Raw genomic sequence first — 16184 nt, forward strand, 5'->3', positions numbered from 1 at the left:
CTTATGCTTCTACCATACATGTGAAGTGTATACACGTGAAGCATCGTTTTGTGTTTGTTCAAGTATGGTGCCTCTACTGAATTTAGTACATCAGAATTTTAAATTAATACATACTAAATTCAGTCGACCTTGAGTGCCGTATGTACAATGTATGCGTGTTAATGTGTTTGTGTTTTCTGCCGCTCTAGGAGAGGGAGAGGAGGAGGCAACATGTTATGCTGATGAAGGCAGTGGAGGCTCGCAAGAAAGCAGAGGTAGGCAGGCCATATGCACACAAATAAACATGCAAACACACACACACACACACACACACACACACACAGTCCACTCCATAAAAAGAGCCCAAGCCTTTATTCCCTGGATGGATTCCCTCTTTCTCTCTTTTTATGCTCTCCCACTAGTCTTTTCCTCCATTCATTTTTTTCTACACACTTACCGAGTCAAAAGAATCTGGCCCTCAAGCACTTTTCTTTGAATGCACAGCAGCATTAGGCTGAATTCTAATACTGCTCAGCAAAGTCAAGTAAACCTTCTTGTCTGTTTTCACACACACACACATACACACACTAACACACACTCACACACAAACACACACACACACACACTTCGCTTCCTAACGCTCTCTTGAATTTTGGACTCTCTAGGAGCGTGAGCGCTTGCGGCAGGAGAAAAGGGATGAGAAGCGTCTGAACAAGGAGCGTAAACTGGAGCAACGGAGGCTGGAGCTGGAGATAGCCAGGGAACTGAAGAAGCCAAATGAAGACATGTGTCTGTCTGATCATAAGGTAGTTAAGACAAGAGCTCATCCAGTATTTTCATCCAGTCAATTCCATGAGCGTAAGATTGAGTAAAAAAAAACCCCACTTATTTTACATTTTAGTGCAGTATTTCTACATGTACTGTGTGGTACAACAATTTTCCCACACTTGGGTGGCACTAGTTAGGTGGATTTCGGGCACCAGGGTGGCAAAGCCCGTAGGGAAACCACTGCTGGAGGAGCTGGAGGAGTAAGGTTCAAGTCCCTGGGTCAGCAATGCATCCATGCTGCTGAAGTTCCCTTGAGCAAGACACTATTTCCCCTGTCAGCTCTGTGCTGCCGTTACACTATGGAGAATTTACCTATGGAGATCAATAAAGCATCACATTATTATTATAATTTTAGGTTGAACCTTTTCTTGAGGGCAAATGGACATAGGATTACGCTTAGCTATAATCATCTAGAATTATTTTTATGCAACTTGCACCGTGATATCACTAGTAAGACCAAAGTAAAGCTATTTACCCTTGAAATTATTGTTTCTTTGCAAGGTGTAACAGGATATAACATAACATCACACTTGTAATTTGACACTCATAGCAGTGAACATCATTTTCGTGTGGAATCGTGTGCCCCCAAGTGGTTAAAGAAGAATACTGCACACAAAAAAGCAGTCATTGCTGTGAATTGGAAAGTGATAGTAATAGAAGAGTGACGTAATGACAACTTTGCCCATATTTTCCCTGGTGGTTTCAATCTTTCATTCCTATATTCCATGTTGGATTTAGTGTAGCTCACTAACAATAATATATATGTTTATAATTAATAAAAACAACAACTAAGCAGTCCTACCTTTACCCACTTGCCCCTATGCAGCCTCTCCCAGACTTCTCCCGTATCCCGGGCCTGATCCTGCCGGGACGTGCCGTGTCGGACTGCCTGATGCTGATGCAGTTCCTGCGGGGCTTTGGGAAGGTGCTGGGGCTGGACGTGAACATGGATGTTCCCACCCTGGGCATGCTGCAGGAGGGCTTGCTCAATGTGGGGGACAGCATGGGCCACGTCCAAGACCTTCTAGTCAGACTGCTTTCTCTGGCCGTGTGTGACCCCGGTTTGCCACCAGGACAAAAGGTGAGCTACGTTTCCCATGTGAACGAAAAAACCTGTGAAGCAATGTTCTAACTAATGCAGATGTACATTGCATTGTTAGTGATAGAAATATGAGACAGAATTACTAACAAACTTGGAAGTCAAAACAACTTAAATTTCTCAACAAGCTATTTAATTCGCCTTCCTTTGTCTCTCCCCTGCCTGCCCTCCTTTCCCTTACTCTCCTTCCTTGCCTGTCTCACTCCCTCTCTTCCAGACAAAGACCATGCTTGGGGACCACCTGACCAACGTTGGCATCAACAGAGATAACGTGTCTGAGGTGCTGCAGATGTACATGGGGGCTCATTGTGCCAACACAGAACTGGCCCCTCTGGCCCTCAGTCTGAAGACCAAGGCCTTCCAGGCCCACACGCCCGCCCAGAAGGCCTCTATCCTGGGCTTCCTGGCTAATGAGCTGGCCTGCAGCAGGGCTGTTATCAGGTAGAGGAAGCAGTTAGAACTGAAATGTCTGACTGAAAGTGTTTAGAGCATGGTTGAGGTCAATATCATCTCAATATACTCTGCTTTAGGGACATATTGTTGAATGATTATAAAAGGGTCAGTATACTTCCAGTGCTTATGGATCTGAATAATAAAAAAAAAGGAAACGGAAACAGCTGATATCAGTTATCATTAGCCACACATTGACACAGTATATTCATCTACCGCATCTGTGCTACGCTACCGCTTAACCTCAATTTATTCATGTGCCAATAATGGTATGTTTTATTAATGCAGTGGAAAAGACTCAATAAATCTGCTAATTTGCAGTGTAGAGTCTTTCTGATTTGAAGTAAATTATTCAATTATTAATTAGCGCTCCTGGGTACTAGCTTTTCAAACTATTTACTTTGGCTTTAGATAATTGCCTGCCTGCCCGATCTTTTATCTTTTACTCAATATATTTGAACTTGTTTATTAGTCTCTGGAAATACCAACAATACAGATGTGTGTTTAGGCTCAAATGAAACTGACAGGACTGCCTCTCTCCTTGCAGCGAGATTGACAAAAGCCTGGATCAGATGGCAAACATGAGGAAGGACAAGATCATTATGGAGGGAAAACTGAAGAAGTAAGCATTCATTAACCCTAAAAACAAGAATGTTTTATTTCTTTGTGCACTGTCATGCTGAATTTGTGTGTGTGTTTGTCCAGACTGAGGACAATTCATGCCAAGCGGACCGGGAAGAGGGAGGCCAGTGTGGGTGTGGAGGAAAACCAGTCCCTTGGCACTCCTTCCTCTGCCCTGAAACGCAAGAGGAAACCAGGCGGAGACAGCGAGGATGATGACGATGAAGACGAGGACAGCGACGACCAGGCCGAGGAGGATGATGATGAGGAGGAGGAAGAAATCAAGAAGTCTAAAAAAGTGGAAACATGTGACGAGGTAAAACAAATATATGTATACAGTGTTCGGATGTTGGTGCATCCATTTGATGCTCTACAGATCAATCATCAAGGCTGACCTGGGATCTGCTCACAGACATTTATGTGTTCTGTTCTGTCAGGATGAAGGTGACCAGACCACCAGTGTGGAGGAGCTGGAGAAGCAGATAGAGAAATTAGCCAAGGTACGTTCCTATTTAAAATGTTCAGTGTTCAAATGTGCAGTGACAAATGTAATACCCATTATCTTCAATTTAAAAACATCCAAAAATTAACGCATGGTTGGTTGACTGGTTGCGCTGTTTATGTCTGATACAAGAGGAAAATAGAGTGAGATTAAAAAGTCTCTTTAGGAAGCTACAGGGAAGTGATGAAACACAGCAGTAAACCACAGAAACTTCCCACTGAGCACTAGACGTCATTTCACGTTACGTCTATGCTTCTCATATAGCCCAGGATGTGTACAGTCCAGTTTTAGACCAAGCAGTAAATGCATTATTGCATATTTAAACAATGCATAAACAATATCAAAAATATGCACCACAGAAGTACAAGATAATGCTTTATTTTTGTCATTTACGCCAGAAGACGTAGTCTAAGACCGACTAGACTAAACTTTCACTTTTAAACCCTGTATAGCTTCATTTTAGCCTAGACATCTATACATCCATTTTGTCTGTATAGACACATTCTTGTAAACACAATAACTCAAGAACAATACATGATAGAAACGTCATACTTACACCACAGATTCCCCCTATAGAGTAGATTATCTGATTAGATTTTGGAACTGCATAAATTTGCATATTAATGAGGAGAAGGACATTTTCTTGAAACTACTAGAACACCTTAATGCTGTAAGATACAGACTTCATATTAATACCACCCATGTGTTATGTGAAGACAAGTATGCTGACATAGAAATATTTGCTAATTAATGCATTAATTAGCTGAATTAATGATCTCATTAGCATAACATGTTATGTTTAATATATCATGGTGATTATAGCAGGACAGTAGGCAGCTCAAGTGTCTCTGCTGTATAAAATAACGGATTATGTTCTTTGCCTTCGCAGCAACATCACCAGATCAGAAGGAAGCTGTTTGAGGCGTCCCACTCTCTGCGCTCCATGATGTATGGTCAGGACCGCTACCGCCGCCGGTACTGGGTACTTCCCCACTGCGGAGGGGTCTTCATTGAAGCCATGGAGAGTGGAGAAGGTAATTACAGTACGGTCCACACTGTAGCTTGTTCCCTAGTTTGAAGAGTCCTTGTTATATGTCGATGAGAATTGATTCATTTTGCTCCATTGATTAAGGCTTTCTTAAAGGCATTTTATGCACACTCCAAAAAAAATAGCTGGACAAAAAAAGGCATAGTGACAAATATAAAAGCACAAGAGCAAAAACAAAAAGAAGACATTTTGTAAATAAATATGTTTTTTTTGGCTGGGTGTTTGTCCAACAATTTTTTGCCATTGTGGAATATGCTGTTGAGTTTTTACTTTATCTGGAAGTTAATTCCCTGCACCTCTGCTAAGACTGATTTATCTGAGTGCAACTACAAACTAATCTAACGAATCTAACACAACTCTTCCTAGCTTCCACAAGCAACTGTAGAATAATGCGTGGCTTCATCATACAAGTACTAGGATACAAAAGCTACCAGTATAATAGGGTTGTGAGCTTTAGTGACATTTGGCTCTGTCATCCCCCCGCAGCTCCAGAGGAGTTGGAGGAGGAGAGACAGAGGAGGAGGAGAGCAGCGGAGGAGGTCAAGGTCAAAGAGGAGCCCCAGGAGGTGGAGGTGCAGAAGGACAAGCCCATCACCAACCTGGATGGGCAGAGCGCACGCATACAAGGCTCAGAGCAGCAGAACGAGGAGGACAAGGAGTATGAGGGGAAGAAAAACTCTCCTGCCCTCTTCTGCCCGAAACCGGTCTGTGTCTCCAAAGTTTGCAAGCTGCGGCATGTCACCAAGGAGGGCGTTAAAGAAACTCTAAAGGCGGAGGACAAGGAGAGTTCCCGCCCGAGACAAAATGGCAGCCCTGTGGCCGCACTGATTGCCACACCCACAGTCACATCATCCTCACCTACTCACAATACCTCTGAGCCAGCATTAGCCACAACCGCTTCCATGGTGACCACTAATGACGCTACAAACGCCCCTCCCCTAGCCTCCACCTCTTTATCTGTCCTGTGCCCGCCGGCCCCACGTGAAAGCCCAGGGAACACCCCCCCAACCTCGTCCCCCGCCCCGTCTCCGCACCTCGCGTTCCAAGCCAACGACCAGCTACTTAGAGTCCTGACTGAGAGGAGCGGACACTGGTTCAGTCTGCTCCCTCGCAACCCCTGTGACCTGTCGTCCCTCACCACCTCTCCCCTGGGAGCGCCCCGTGTCGCTCCCATCTCATCCTCCACCCCAGCCAGGCCCAAATCCCCTCCTCCGTCCCCCGCCCTGCCTCTCACCCCCTCTGCTGCCTCGGCCTCTGCCAGCCCGCACCACCCGGCCGGCCTCCTCACCTACCCGCTGTCGGCCCTGCAGGTGAGCTTACTGTTCTGGCGTTGAGACCAGCATGAATAGTGGGGATGGGACGATATATCGGAATTCAATGTATCGCAATACAAAAATGCAACAATGTATCATGGGGCAGAAAAATGAATCGCGATATTGCCTACATTTTATTCTGCTGTAGTTATCACAAATGAGACGGCTTAGCAATCACAATCACAGTCCCAAGCTCTCCATCGAAATTATATTGTTCGCACTTTGTAATGACATTTTTAAATTGTTGTTTACATTCTAGTAAGCCAATGCCATTGCTAGAAAGATTTGTGGCTCAGAAATGAACATAATTCTGCACAATCACACTTTGTTGTTATTGAACTTTTATTTATTACATCATATCACGGTTGTATCAAATCATGAACCCCATATCGCATATTGAATCGTATCGTGAGATAAGCATAGCGTCCCATCCCTAGTGAATAGAGATAGCCAATGTTTGCCGTGTGCCAGAACTGCAGTGTTGTAATTGTGACTCACTCTCTCTCCTGCTCTCTCCTCTCTACCTCCTCTCCACCCCCCTCTCCTGTCTGCAACCTGCCCTTTTGTTTTCCCCTTGTCTCTCCAGGCAAAGTCAGGTGGTCCGTTGCTGGGGGTTCCGTTTGGAGGCTGGCCCAGCGGCATGATGAGTCCCAGCCTGCCTCTGTGCAGCAGCCCCAGCCCTATGCCAGGTCACTCTCTGGAGGGCAACACAGCCGCGAGCGTCTCCAGTAAGAGTGAGTCACCGTTGCCCCGCATCGAGAAAACCCCATCCGTGCCCTCTCCTGCCCTGGAGATGCCCAAGTCCCTGGACCACCTCACACCTCGGCCCATTCCTGAGGGTGAGTGATATAGAGCCATGGAAAGAATGTTAAATATGTATCGCTCTAGTTCAACGGTAAATTATTATTTTGGGAGTATACTAATTGCATTAAACTTTGTATATCTAAACCTCAGACAGCTTATAATGTGCAGGATGCACCAGTGCATGCTATTAAGGGCAAAGGTGTGTAAAGAAGGTGACCTGATGGTGGGATGTCAGTTACTCTTTCGGATAGGTAATAACATTAAGGGAGATGCCGCCATCTTTACACACTTGGCATACATGTTTCACACAACACCCATAGTTTCAATATCTTTCAGTCATTGGAAAGATTTCACTTGCCTGAAAGGATTTCACTTACCTGAATAATCAAGGATAATTGGATTAGTGAGGTTCTGCTCTGGTATACACAATTTCATTTTTTTAAAATGATTTCTAAAAAATTGGGCATGCCATAGCGTTTTGTTATGGTGATATACTTCAATATCTTCTTGCTTACATGCCTGTTTTTTCTGAATTCTCTCTCTTCCTCTGTCTCTTTCTGTCTCTCTCTCTCTCTCTCTCTCTCTCTCTCTCTCTTTCTTTCTCTCTTTCGTGTGTGCCCATGTAGAGATGCTAACAGGTTGGTGGCGGGTGTCTGACATCGAGGAGCTGAGGGCCTTGGTCAACGCTCTCCACAGCCGGGGCATCAGAGAGAAGGGCCTCCAGAGGCAGATGCAGAAATACGTGGAGATCATCCCCCAGGTCTGCACCAAGCACAGAGACGGTAAGTGTCACCCCACGCCTTCTGATCACAAACTACAAACTCACCCTGCACAGTTAAACAAGACACAGAGCATATAGGAAATTGATTCTTTTTGTAGTACTAAATGACGTAGTTTTGACGTGCTGTCAGTCAAACTTATAAGCGCTTTAGTTGTCCCTGATGATCACAAAGACTTAAATCCTGGAGCACTCCTTGTGCCCGGTGAATACCCTGTGAGCATAAAAGCTGCAGCGTTTACAATGCCATTTACCATTTGATTTTGCTGCAATGCTCAATGTTCCCATTTATTCCAAACATAAAGGATAGCAGTAGTATTATTTATGATTGAACTGGATTATACTTTATAAATATTCGTGTATGAGTGGGCACATTGTGTATGTGTTTGCCTGCGTCAGTGTGTGTGTTTGCGTATGTATGCGTGATTGACTGATCCCTGACATAGTATATATCTGCCATGTGCTCCATCCAGTGGCCATGATTGAGCTGTGCGAGCTGGAGGAGAGCCAGGTCAGCGTGGAGTCGGTGCGAGGCTGGTGTGTGGAGGAGCAGGCGATGGAGATGGACATCGCTGTGCTGCAGCAGGTGGAGGAACTGGAGAGGAAGGTCACCACAGCCAGCCTGCAGGTCAAGGTAAAACACCAACACAAATGCACAGACACCCACACACAGAAATGCACATATCCAGATATGGAAAATATACTTAAAACCACTTCTACTGCCGGTCTCTCATGTGGGATCATCATTACAAACACATGTTTTGCAGCCAAGCTTTGTTCAAAAAACTTTAGTTTAAATTCTAGTCAAGATCCCAAGCTTTCTAAAGATATCAAATATATCATGCTGAATTACAAGAAAATGTGAATATAATGATGCACAAAACATTTTGATTTTTCCATTTGATGTAATGGTGCAGCCATTTAAAAGTGGCATCTCGGGTTTGAATATTTCACTCAGTATAAACAGCTATAGCTTCAATGAAACGTTGGAACGAGCAGATACAGAATATGAATGTGACATTGTGACATTGTGTCGTACAGTAGCTAGCTAATTAAGGGGAAATTCAAGGGGAAACTCAGGGTGCAAGGGGTTAATTGTTTGATAGATCTGTGGAGTGCCACGATCAGAGGCGGAAAGACTTCACAGCTCGTTTTCCTCTCCCAGGGCTGGACGTATCCGGACCCTCAGTCGGAGCGGGAGGACCTGGTGTATTATGAGCACAAGCCCCTCACCAAATCGTCAGCGGCGGCGGCAAACGCAGGAGACAAGGACTCCAAGGAGCATCAGGAGGAGCGGGTGGAGAAGGGCGGGGTGATGCGTCACCCGGACAACCCGCTGGACATAGCAGTGACACGTCTGGCCGATCTGGAGCGCAACATCGAGAGAAGGTACCTGAGGAGCCCCTTAGGTACCACCATTCAGATCAGGCTGGATAATGTGGGTACGGTCACTGTCCCTGCCCCCGCCCCATCCACTAGTGCTGACAGGGAAGGGTAGGTCATCTCTCCAACCAACGCTCCCCCCCCTCCCCCCCCACCAAAAAACCTCTTTCTGTGTGTGCTTTATGTTTTCCCACGTTATTTGAAAAAAAAAATGAGGGTCTTCGCTGCCTTGACAGCAGAATTTGTTGCCGCCTTCTTGTTTGTTTCTTTGGTCTTGTGCAGTTTTTTTTATTTTTGGCTCCACTCAGTTTCTGTTTCCATGTGGGGGTTTACTGACATTGTTTTTTCTGCCTTTCCTGCAGTCATCTGCATGGTGTTGTGCATCAGTAACCTTGGTTATGGGCTCATGACTCCCACCATATACTCTTGTCAGGTCCCACCCCTTCTCTCTTTCTGCATGGATGTCCCTTCTACATGGCAATTTCAGTGTGTACTTGTCCCCCAATGCCCTGCACCTTCAAACTCCTCATGCCTGTTTCTGCACAGCTGGAGCTCTGTGTGGTCTGCTGTCTTGTTGGCGGCTGGTTCAACTGATAGTATTCTGGTGTGTGTGTGTGTAGGCCGATGTGTTAGCGTATATTTGTGCTTTTAATGTTTCCCCTTTTATCTTCCCCCAGGGGTGAGGAGGAGGTGGCCCACGGTATGAAGGTGTGGAGGAAGGCCCTGAGCGAAGTGCGCAGCGCTGCCCAGTTGGCCATGTGCATCCAGCAGCTACAGAAGTCTATCGCCTGGGAGAGGTCTATCATGAAAGTGGTGAGCAGCCGATAGAATAGAACCGTAACCCCAATGCATTTCCTCCTCGTTGTTTAAAAATGCGCTCTATCCGGGGGGCTGTGGATGTGTTTTTAATGAATGCACTCGTTCTGTAGTACTGTCAGATGTGTAGGAAGGGAGATAATGAGGACCTTCTCCTGCTGTGTGATGGCTGCGACAAAGGCTGCCACACCTATTGTCACAAACCCAAGATCACCAGTATCCCCGAGGGAGACTGGTACTGCCCAGCCTGCATATCCAAGGTATCAAAGCCATTTATAATGCATTGTCATCTGTCTACAATAGATCACTTACTCTTTATCTCTGAGATTAATAGACTAAAATTATTTAACTCACATTATTTTATACATTTTTTGAAACATCTCCTGTGCTTTTAGAGTATAGGAAAATATCTACACTATACTACTCTTTGATTTTCGAAGGCCAATACTGCTATTTTGCCAGTAGCCAATATTTCGTGCCGATATTGAACATCTTAAAATCTGACCACTTTCATGCCTTAGAAATTCCCAAAAATTGTAAGGATTCACAACAGCATTTATACCCACAAGTGACACTAAAATCCTCCCATTAAAACCCATACTAATAAAATTTGTATAGGTGGTTAGCAGCTCCTAAAAGAAAATAAAGAAAATACAATTTTACTGTACATTTTTCAGGTTGTTTTTATGAAGTTGTGGTCAGGGGAGGAACCTCCATAATATGGGGGTGGATGTCATGACAGGATGATATCTGACATTTCATAAAAGGCTAATATCGGCCCGATCTATCACTCTAACGTTCTCTACACTATTAGTTTTAATTACACCACAGCCCAGATAATGGATTGTTTACTCTGTGTAGGCAAGCGGCCCATCTCCCAAGATCAAAAAACCTCCAAGCAAACCGTTAGCATCCAGCGGAGGAGGAGCGGGAGGTAAGAAGGGTGTAGAGGTGAAGAAGAACGGGAAGCAGGCCGGCAACGGCGAAGTGTCGGAGGACGACTCGGCCAGCGCCAGCAGCACGCCTAAGAAAGGAGCGAAAGACACCAGCAGGAAGAGGAAAACGGAGGAGAGTTCGCCTGCCCCGCCAACAACCAATCAGGAGGGTCCTGTGTGCGTGAAGCGAGCCAAGACGGCTAGAGACAACAACAGGGACCTGGGATTATGCAGGTATGCACCGCTGGCCTGCTCGTACTTGTCTTCCTCTTGAATTCTTCATACATTTCATGTCACCTTCTTCTAAACAATTATACAGTAGCCGGCACCTACTAGTCTAGTCTAGTCTTGTTTATTTATATGACTCTTTATCACAGTTAAGTCTCAAAGGGCTTTACATACATACATATACATATCATATACTACATCATACATATACATACCAGGGGTCTTTCAGGGGGTCCCCAGCAAATTGATGAATTGTTAAACTTCACCATTAATTCATTTAAAAGAAGTGAACACAATTAGAGAATGCAGAAGAATGATTATTTTGATCATAGTTTCACTATTATCTCTCTACCTAAAACACAGATAGTCATGGAATTCTGGACAAAATCATATCCAACAATAAAAATATTCTCATATTTAGACAAAATCTCATCAAATGGGGGTCTGTGGCCCTAATATGTGCTAAATTAGGGGTCCTTGATATGAAAAGGGTTGAGAATCACTGTACAAGATCATATACATCATATTACTCTGATATATATGACTACAACCTACCTGTCTGTTCTTTTATGATTAAATGATATGCTTCCAAATGAGAGACAGTAGGCTTCTCAGTACGCTAGAATAGGCTTTTTCCCCAACAAATAAAATTCATGCTCTGTATCCAACCGTGTGTGTGTGTGTGTGTGTGTGTGTGTGTGTGTGTGTGTGCTCGACAGGGTCCTCCTTGCTGAGCTGGAGCGGCATCAGGATGCATGGCCTTTTCTCACACCCGTCAACCTGAAGTCAGTCCCCGGATACAGGAAGGTCATCAAGAAGCCCATGGACTTCTCCACCATACGTGAGAAGCTTGTGAGCAGCCAGTAAGTTCACATAAGTCCTGTTGGTTCTTTTTCTGCCTCGTTAACGAAAGCCTGCAGGGCTAGGGGAAATTAAAAGTCAGAATAGTTTTGATCAGGAAAAAGATGTTTTAGATGTTTCAAATGTTTTACTTACCACTCATTCCTTAAATATGCGTGGTGTATCGGCAGAGGTGGAAAGTAACTGAGTACATTTACTCAAGTACTGTGCAATTTTGAGGTACTGGCACTTTACTTGAGTATTTCCATTTTATGAGACTTTATACTCCACTGCATTTCAGATTGAAATATTGTGCTTTTACTCCACTACATTTATCTGACGGCTGTAGTTAGTAGTTACTTTGCAGAATAAGGTTTTACATGCAAAATATACAATAAGCTCATAAAATATATTGCATTGTCAGAGTTTAAACTAGCCAATAGTATATGGAGCAGTTAGACCTACAACATTAAAATACTTCTTACAGGTTAATGCATCAATAATTCAACACGCACAGACCGTTCTTCAGAATGAGTACTTAAGAATGTACTAAAGTACATTTTACTGCTAATACTTCTTTACTTTTAATTAAAATTTTGAATGCAGAACTTTTACTTTTAATGAAGTATTTTTCCATTATGGTATTGCTACTTTTACTTACAGTAAGTAAACTGTTTGAGTCCTTTTTCCACCACTGTGTATTGGTGGATTTTGATGTGCTTTCTCACCAACAGACTTCATTTACTTTTATTTCAGGTATCAAAACCTGGAGACTTTCATCATCGACGTCAACCTGGTCTTTGATAACTGCGAAAAATTCAATGAAGACAATTCAGATATTGGTAGAGCTGGTCACAACATGAGGAAGTTCTTCGAGAAGCGCTGGACTGAGCTTCTGAAACAAACTAACTAAGTCTGTTCAGATTCTCCCCATAAACCCATTCTACTTTTCATAATGGAGCACCAGGTTTTTGTTTTTTGTTCTTTTTAAGAATGTGGCTTTGCAGGATGGAAGAAGTCAATTCCTTAATAAGGAGCCTAGGGTGTGTTAAGAGAGATGTCACCTTGAGAAAAAAAAAGCCGCTATATGAGGTGCGCTGGATTTACTACAACAGGGATAAAAGCCCCAAAGAGTCCCAGAGAAATGGGGTGTCGTAGTGCAATACCATTCCCTGTCTCAGAACACTGCACTGAATGAATCCTCAACTGTCACTGATGTATCTGCGCTAGAATACTTTCCACTACCTGTAAATATCCTTTTTTTATTTAATCGTATTATAGTGAATGTATTTAATTTTGTAATAATTATTTATGAATCAAGGTCCACTTCATTTTCTATGAAAAGGAAGAATCAGCTGAACTGCTTTGAATTGAAAAGGAATGTGTCTTTGTGTTATAATTTTTCTCCCAAATATCAAACGAAGCCAAGAAAAAAAAAAAATAATAACTGTTTACACTGTTCAGTGCTTTGGGGCATCAGAGGACTGTATTCATTATGTTCAAACTGTAAAACTGCATTTATTTACAGGAACAGCAGAGGAACAGTTAGACAATGGTGATTCATGTGTATATACTGTTTATTAATGTCAATATTATGTCTTGTTTGGAACGATGTGTAAAAATTGTTTAAGAATATTAAGATATTGTTTATGCCTTAGAATGATTGTAGCATTCTATTTTAGTGAACGTGATGAAAACATTATCATAAATATTGTTTGTACAGTATATACATATCCTCTGCAAACACTGTGGTATCCTTAATCTTGGTAGTGCCTACCCTTCCAACAGGGGCATGTAGGGGATGTTATTGTTTTTAGTTTTAATTTTTACGACAACATTATTTTTTTATATGATTTCAATCCAACAAGGCCTCCAAAGTTGGACAGTGACACAGTAATCATTCCTTCCCATAGCAGAAAAAGGAACAACAAGCATTCAATTATGCTTCCATGATGCATTTCCTCATATCTGCCACAGTACAGAGGACCTAAGGCCATTTGTAACCACTGTGTTGAACCTTGCTGTGTGTTGTGGCCTGATGGAGGCAGCTAGAGTTTTTTTGTACCCAAGTCAAGAGTACTTGAAGTTACTTTATTTAAGATATTGTGGAATAAAAGTATCATTCTTTTGTAGGAGCTTTATTTTTCACTAGTGTGTGGCACGGACCTATTAAAAGGATGTTTTTCAACCTAAATGACTTAAACTTGTTTTCTTTTCTGTCCATCCTATCTCACACACACTTTTGGTTAAAGGCCTAATGCTGTAAGTCTGTGGAATATGCCTTTATTAGAAATCATACTTATGTTGACCTCATTTCAGTTGACAGTCTGTAAATTAAATATGTAGACTAGAGGGCAATTTTTTTTTTCAAGCTGTGTATCAGTTAACAGCTTAATGATGTAAATGCAGTGGTTTGCAGTTACTTTGGGGAGAAATTGTTTCACTATATCACCTGCATTGCTAACAAATGGTAAGAGGAGACTGGTGCCAAAAACACAAGCGTGAAAAAGGTCGTAAAAAGGCATTCATATATACAGCCTAGAGGTTTAAAAGTATAATTTTTTTTTAAATGATGCAAATTCCGAAATGAGGTCTTGAAGTTCAACAGCTCTCTAAACACTTAGTCACACTAAGATGCTCGGATCTGGCAGAAAAAGATCCATAATTTGAATGAATAAAAAAACCCCAAAAAGTGGTTATTCTGTGAAAGTGAGATTAGATTTTATGCATTCAGCTTTTTCATTTTGAAACTAGTTCAGCAGCTTCACATAAACTTGATTTGTTGCACACTTGAAAGTATGAATAATAACAGTCTTTATTTATATAGCACTTTTCAAAACAAAGTTAGTGCTTCACAATAAAAAAAAAAAAAGAACAAAGATAGCTTAAAAAACAGCATTTTGTCAACAAAACCATACAGGCTCCAACATCTATAGTGTGCCATACAGCAACAAGGAAGTGAGCTTGATCAATCTGCCAAACAAAAGTAAATAAATAAAAATATAAAAAATATTTCATTTTATAGGGAATGGTATGTATTGGATGCAAACTTCAAAGAAAATCCAAAGTTTTCTCTGCATTAAGACCTTTATTTTGATGTTCACTATGTGACTGTGTATAAGGTGCAAAGTACAGTGCAAATGTTTTTCTCTCCAAACAAGGCAACTTTTCACAGGTGAGTTGGTCACATGACTGACTCACAGGTAGAGCATGATGATTCCACATGATACAAGTAGGTCAAAATACATGAGTGGGCCTGCATAATGGATTCCAATGTAGTCCAGATAGCAAGATCCAGAATTGCCACAGGCTCTGAAACACTAAGAGTAATCACACAAACCAAAACATACAGTGATGAATTGCAGGTATCACAGTGCTCAATACCCTGCAGTCTTTTTTATAAGCATCGGTTTAGTTAGGCAACTCATTTAGTCCCTCAGGTTGAGCAGTGCAGAGGTGATCAATCCACTGTGATTCATAATGCAGCAGCTTCTTTTCAATATCTCTTCCACGTCGAGACCTTGTGATTTTTTGGGTTGCTGCAGAATTGTCCTCCTTGAAGTACCATAACCACTGGAGTGGGGAATCAACTGTTTAAAATGCATCCTTGTGTTCTGTTATTCTTGTTTTAAGTAGTGTGTTTGTCTTGCCAATATATTGAGGTTTGCAGCGACGTGGTCAGATAAACGTGTAGATGCACAGCTTCTTAATGTTGATCAGCGGGGTTACAAAAATGTCCAGTTGTCTTAGACTTGGGCATAGATTTTCTTTAAAAAGGTGTTTATGTATATACATTTTTCCATATAAAAGAAATAGAAAATGTATAAATAACTCAGCTGCTTTGTCATCATTTTCATAATAAGTTATGTCTATGACATATACAACACATTCAAATGTTTAGAAATATCCTCACTTAAATCCCTCCGGTAAGAAGTAATACTGCAATCATTAAACTCATATTGAATAGTCTCCTCTGTATCTTTACAAAATTAACATACATTATATCTTCAATATCCCAAAAAATAGATAAAATATTATTGTAGGGGCAAATTGTGTGTAGAATTTTTAAGTGGGGTTCTCTAACTTTGATACTGACCACTTTATTTTTCCAGTTTATTTCTTCAGCACATGCATTCCAGACAGATACCTCTGGGTATGATCTTCTTTTTGGCTTGAAGGCACTTAGGCCTACATATATATATTTTTTTTTTTTCAAGAACAGGCATAATAATGATTTGTTTTGCCTGCATATTCTAAATGTCTTAATCAGATGGAGAATCCCAGAGGGCTTTACAGACAAGATTACATTCTCTAAAGGGTAAAGGGAAGTTATGTAATGTTCATATGTTAGTATGTTGCCGTCTTTATCAACCATATAAAATATGAATAAAATGTTGTGATTAAACCATCTGGGGAGGAATAAAGATATATTTTTTGTGGTGATATCAGAGTTATTTCATAATAGCATTTTATGTGGGGGAAAACTGTGGACAAAGCATATCTTCCAAGGGAGGAGCGCTTACTCATGAAATTTGGAAAGTTTGAGGTAATCTTGCAGGG

General features: G+C 42.0%; 1 protein-coding gene across 10 annotated transcripts in view; it reads left to right on the plus strand.

Moving 5' to 3' along the window:
• Positions 1–13818, plus strand: part of LOC139924073 (bromodomain adjacent to zinc finger domain protein 2B) — a 69172-nt gene extending 55354 nt beyond the window's left edge. For 6 of the 10 annotated variants that reach the window (XM_078286969.1, XM_071914998.2, XM_078287017.1 and 3 more), the window contains 18 exons: positions 189–254; positions 645–785; positions 1634–1888; positions 2124–2347; positions 2904–2978; positions 3062–3293; positions 3415–3477; positions 4369–4513; positions 5014–5837; positions 6427–6679; positions 7271–7426; positions 7896–8056; positions 8588–8916; positions 9483–9618; positions 9735–9881; positions 10483–10790; positions 11504–11647; positions 12381–13818. In XM_078286969.1, coding sequence (XP_078143095.1) covers positions 189–254; positions 645–785; positions 1634–1888; positions 2124–2347; positions 2904–2978; positions 3062–3293; positions 3415–3477; positions 4369–4513; positions 5014–5837; positions 6427–6679; positions 7271–7426; positions 7896–8056; positions 8588–8916; positions 9483–9618; positions 9735–9881; positions 10483–10790; positions 11504–11647; positions 12381–12537 — 3816 coding nt within the window. In that variant the 3' untranslated portion in view covers positions 12538–13818. The remainder of the gene's footprint in view (positions 1–188; positions 255–644; positions 786–1633; positions 1889–2123; positions 2348–2903; positions 2979–3061; positions 3294–3414; positions 3478–4368; positions 4514–5013; positions 5838–6426; positions 6680–7270; positions 7427–7895; positions 8057–8587; positions 8917–9482; positions 9619–9734; positions 9882–10482; positions 10791–11503; positions 11648–12380) is intronic. The other 4 variants (XM_078287074.1, XM_078287123.1, XM_078287151.1 and 1 more) reach the window with 1 other exon arrangement.
• The last annotated feature ends 2366 nt before the right edge of the window (positions 13819–16184 follow it).

Source organism: Centroberyx gerrardi, chromosome 1, assembly GCF_048128805.1.
Source record: "Centroberyx gerrardi isolate f3 chromosome 1, fCenGer3.hap1.cur.20231027, whole genome shotgun sequence".
Classification (NCBI taxonomy): Eukaryota; Metazoa; Chordata; class Actinopteri; order Beryciformes; family Berycidae; genus Centroberyx; species Centroberyx gerrardi.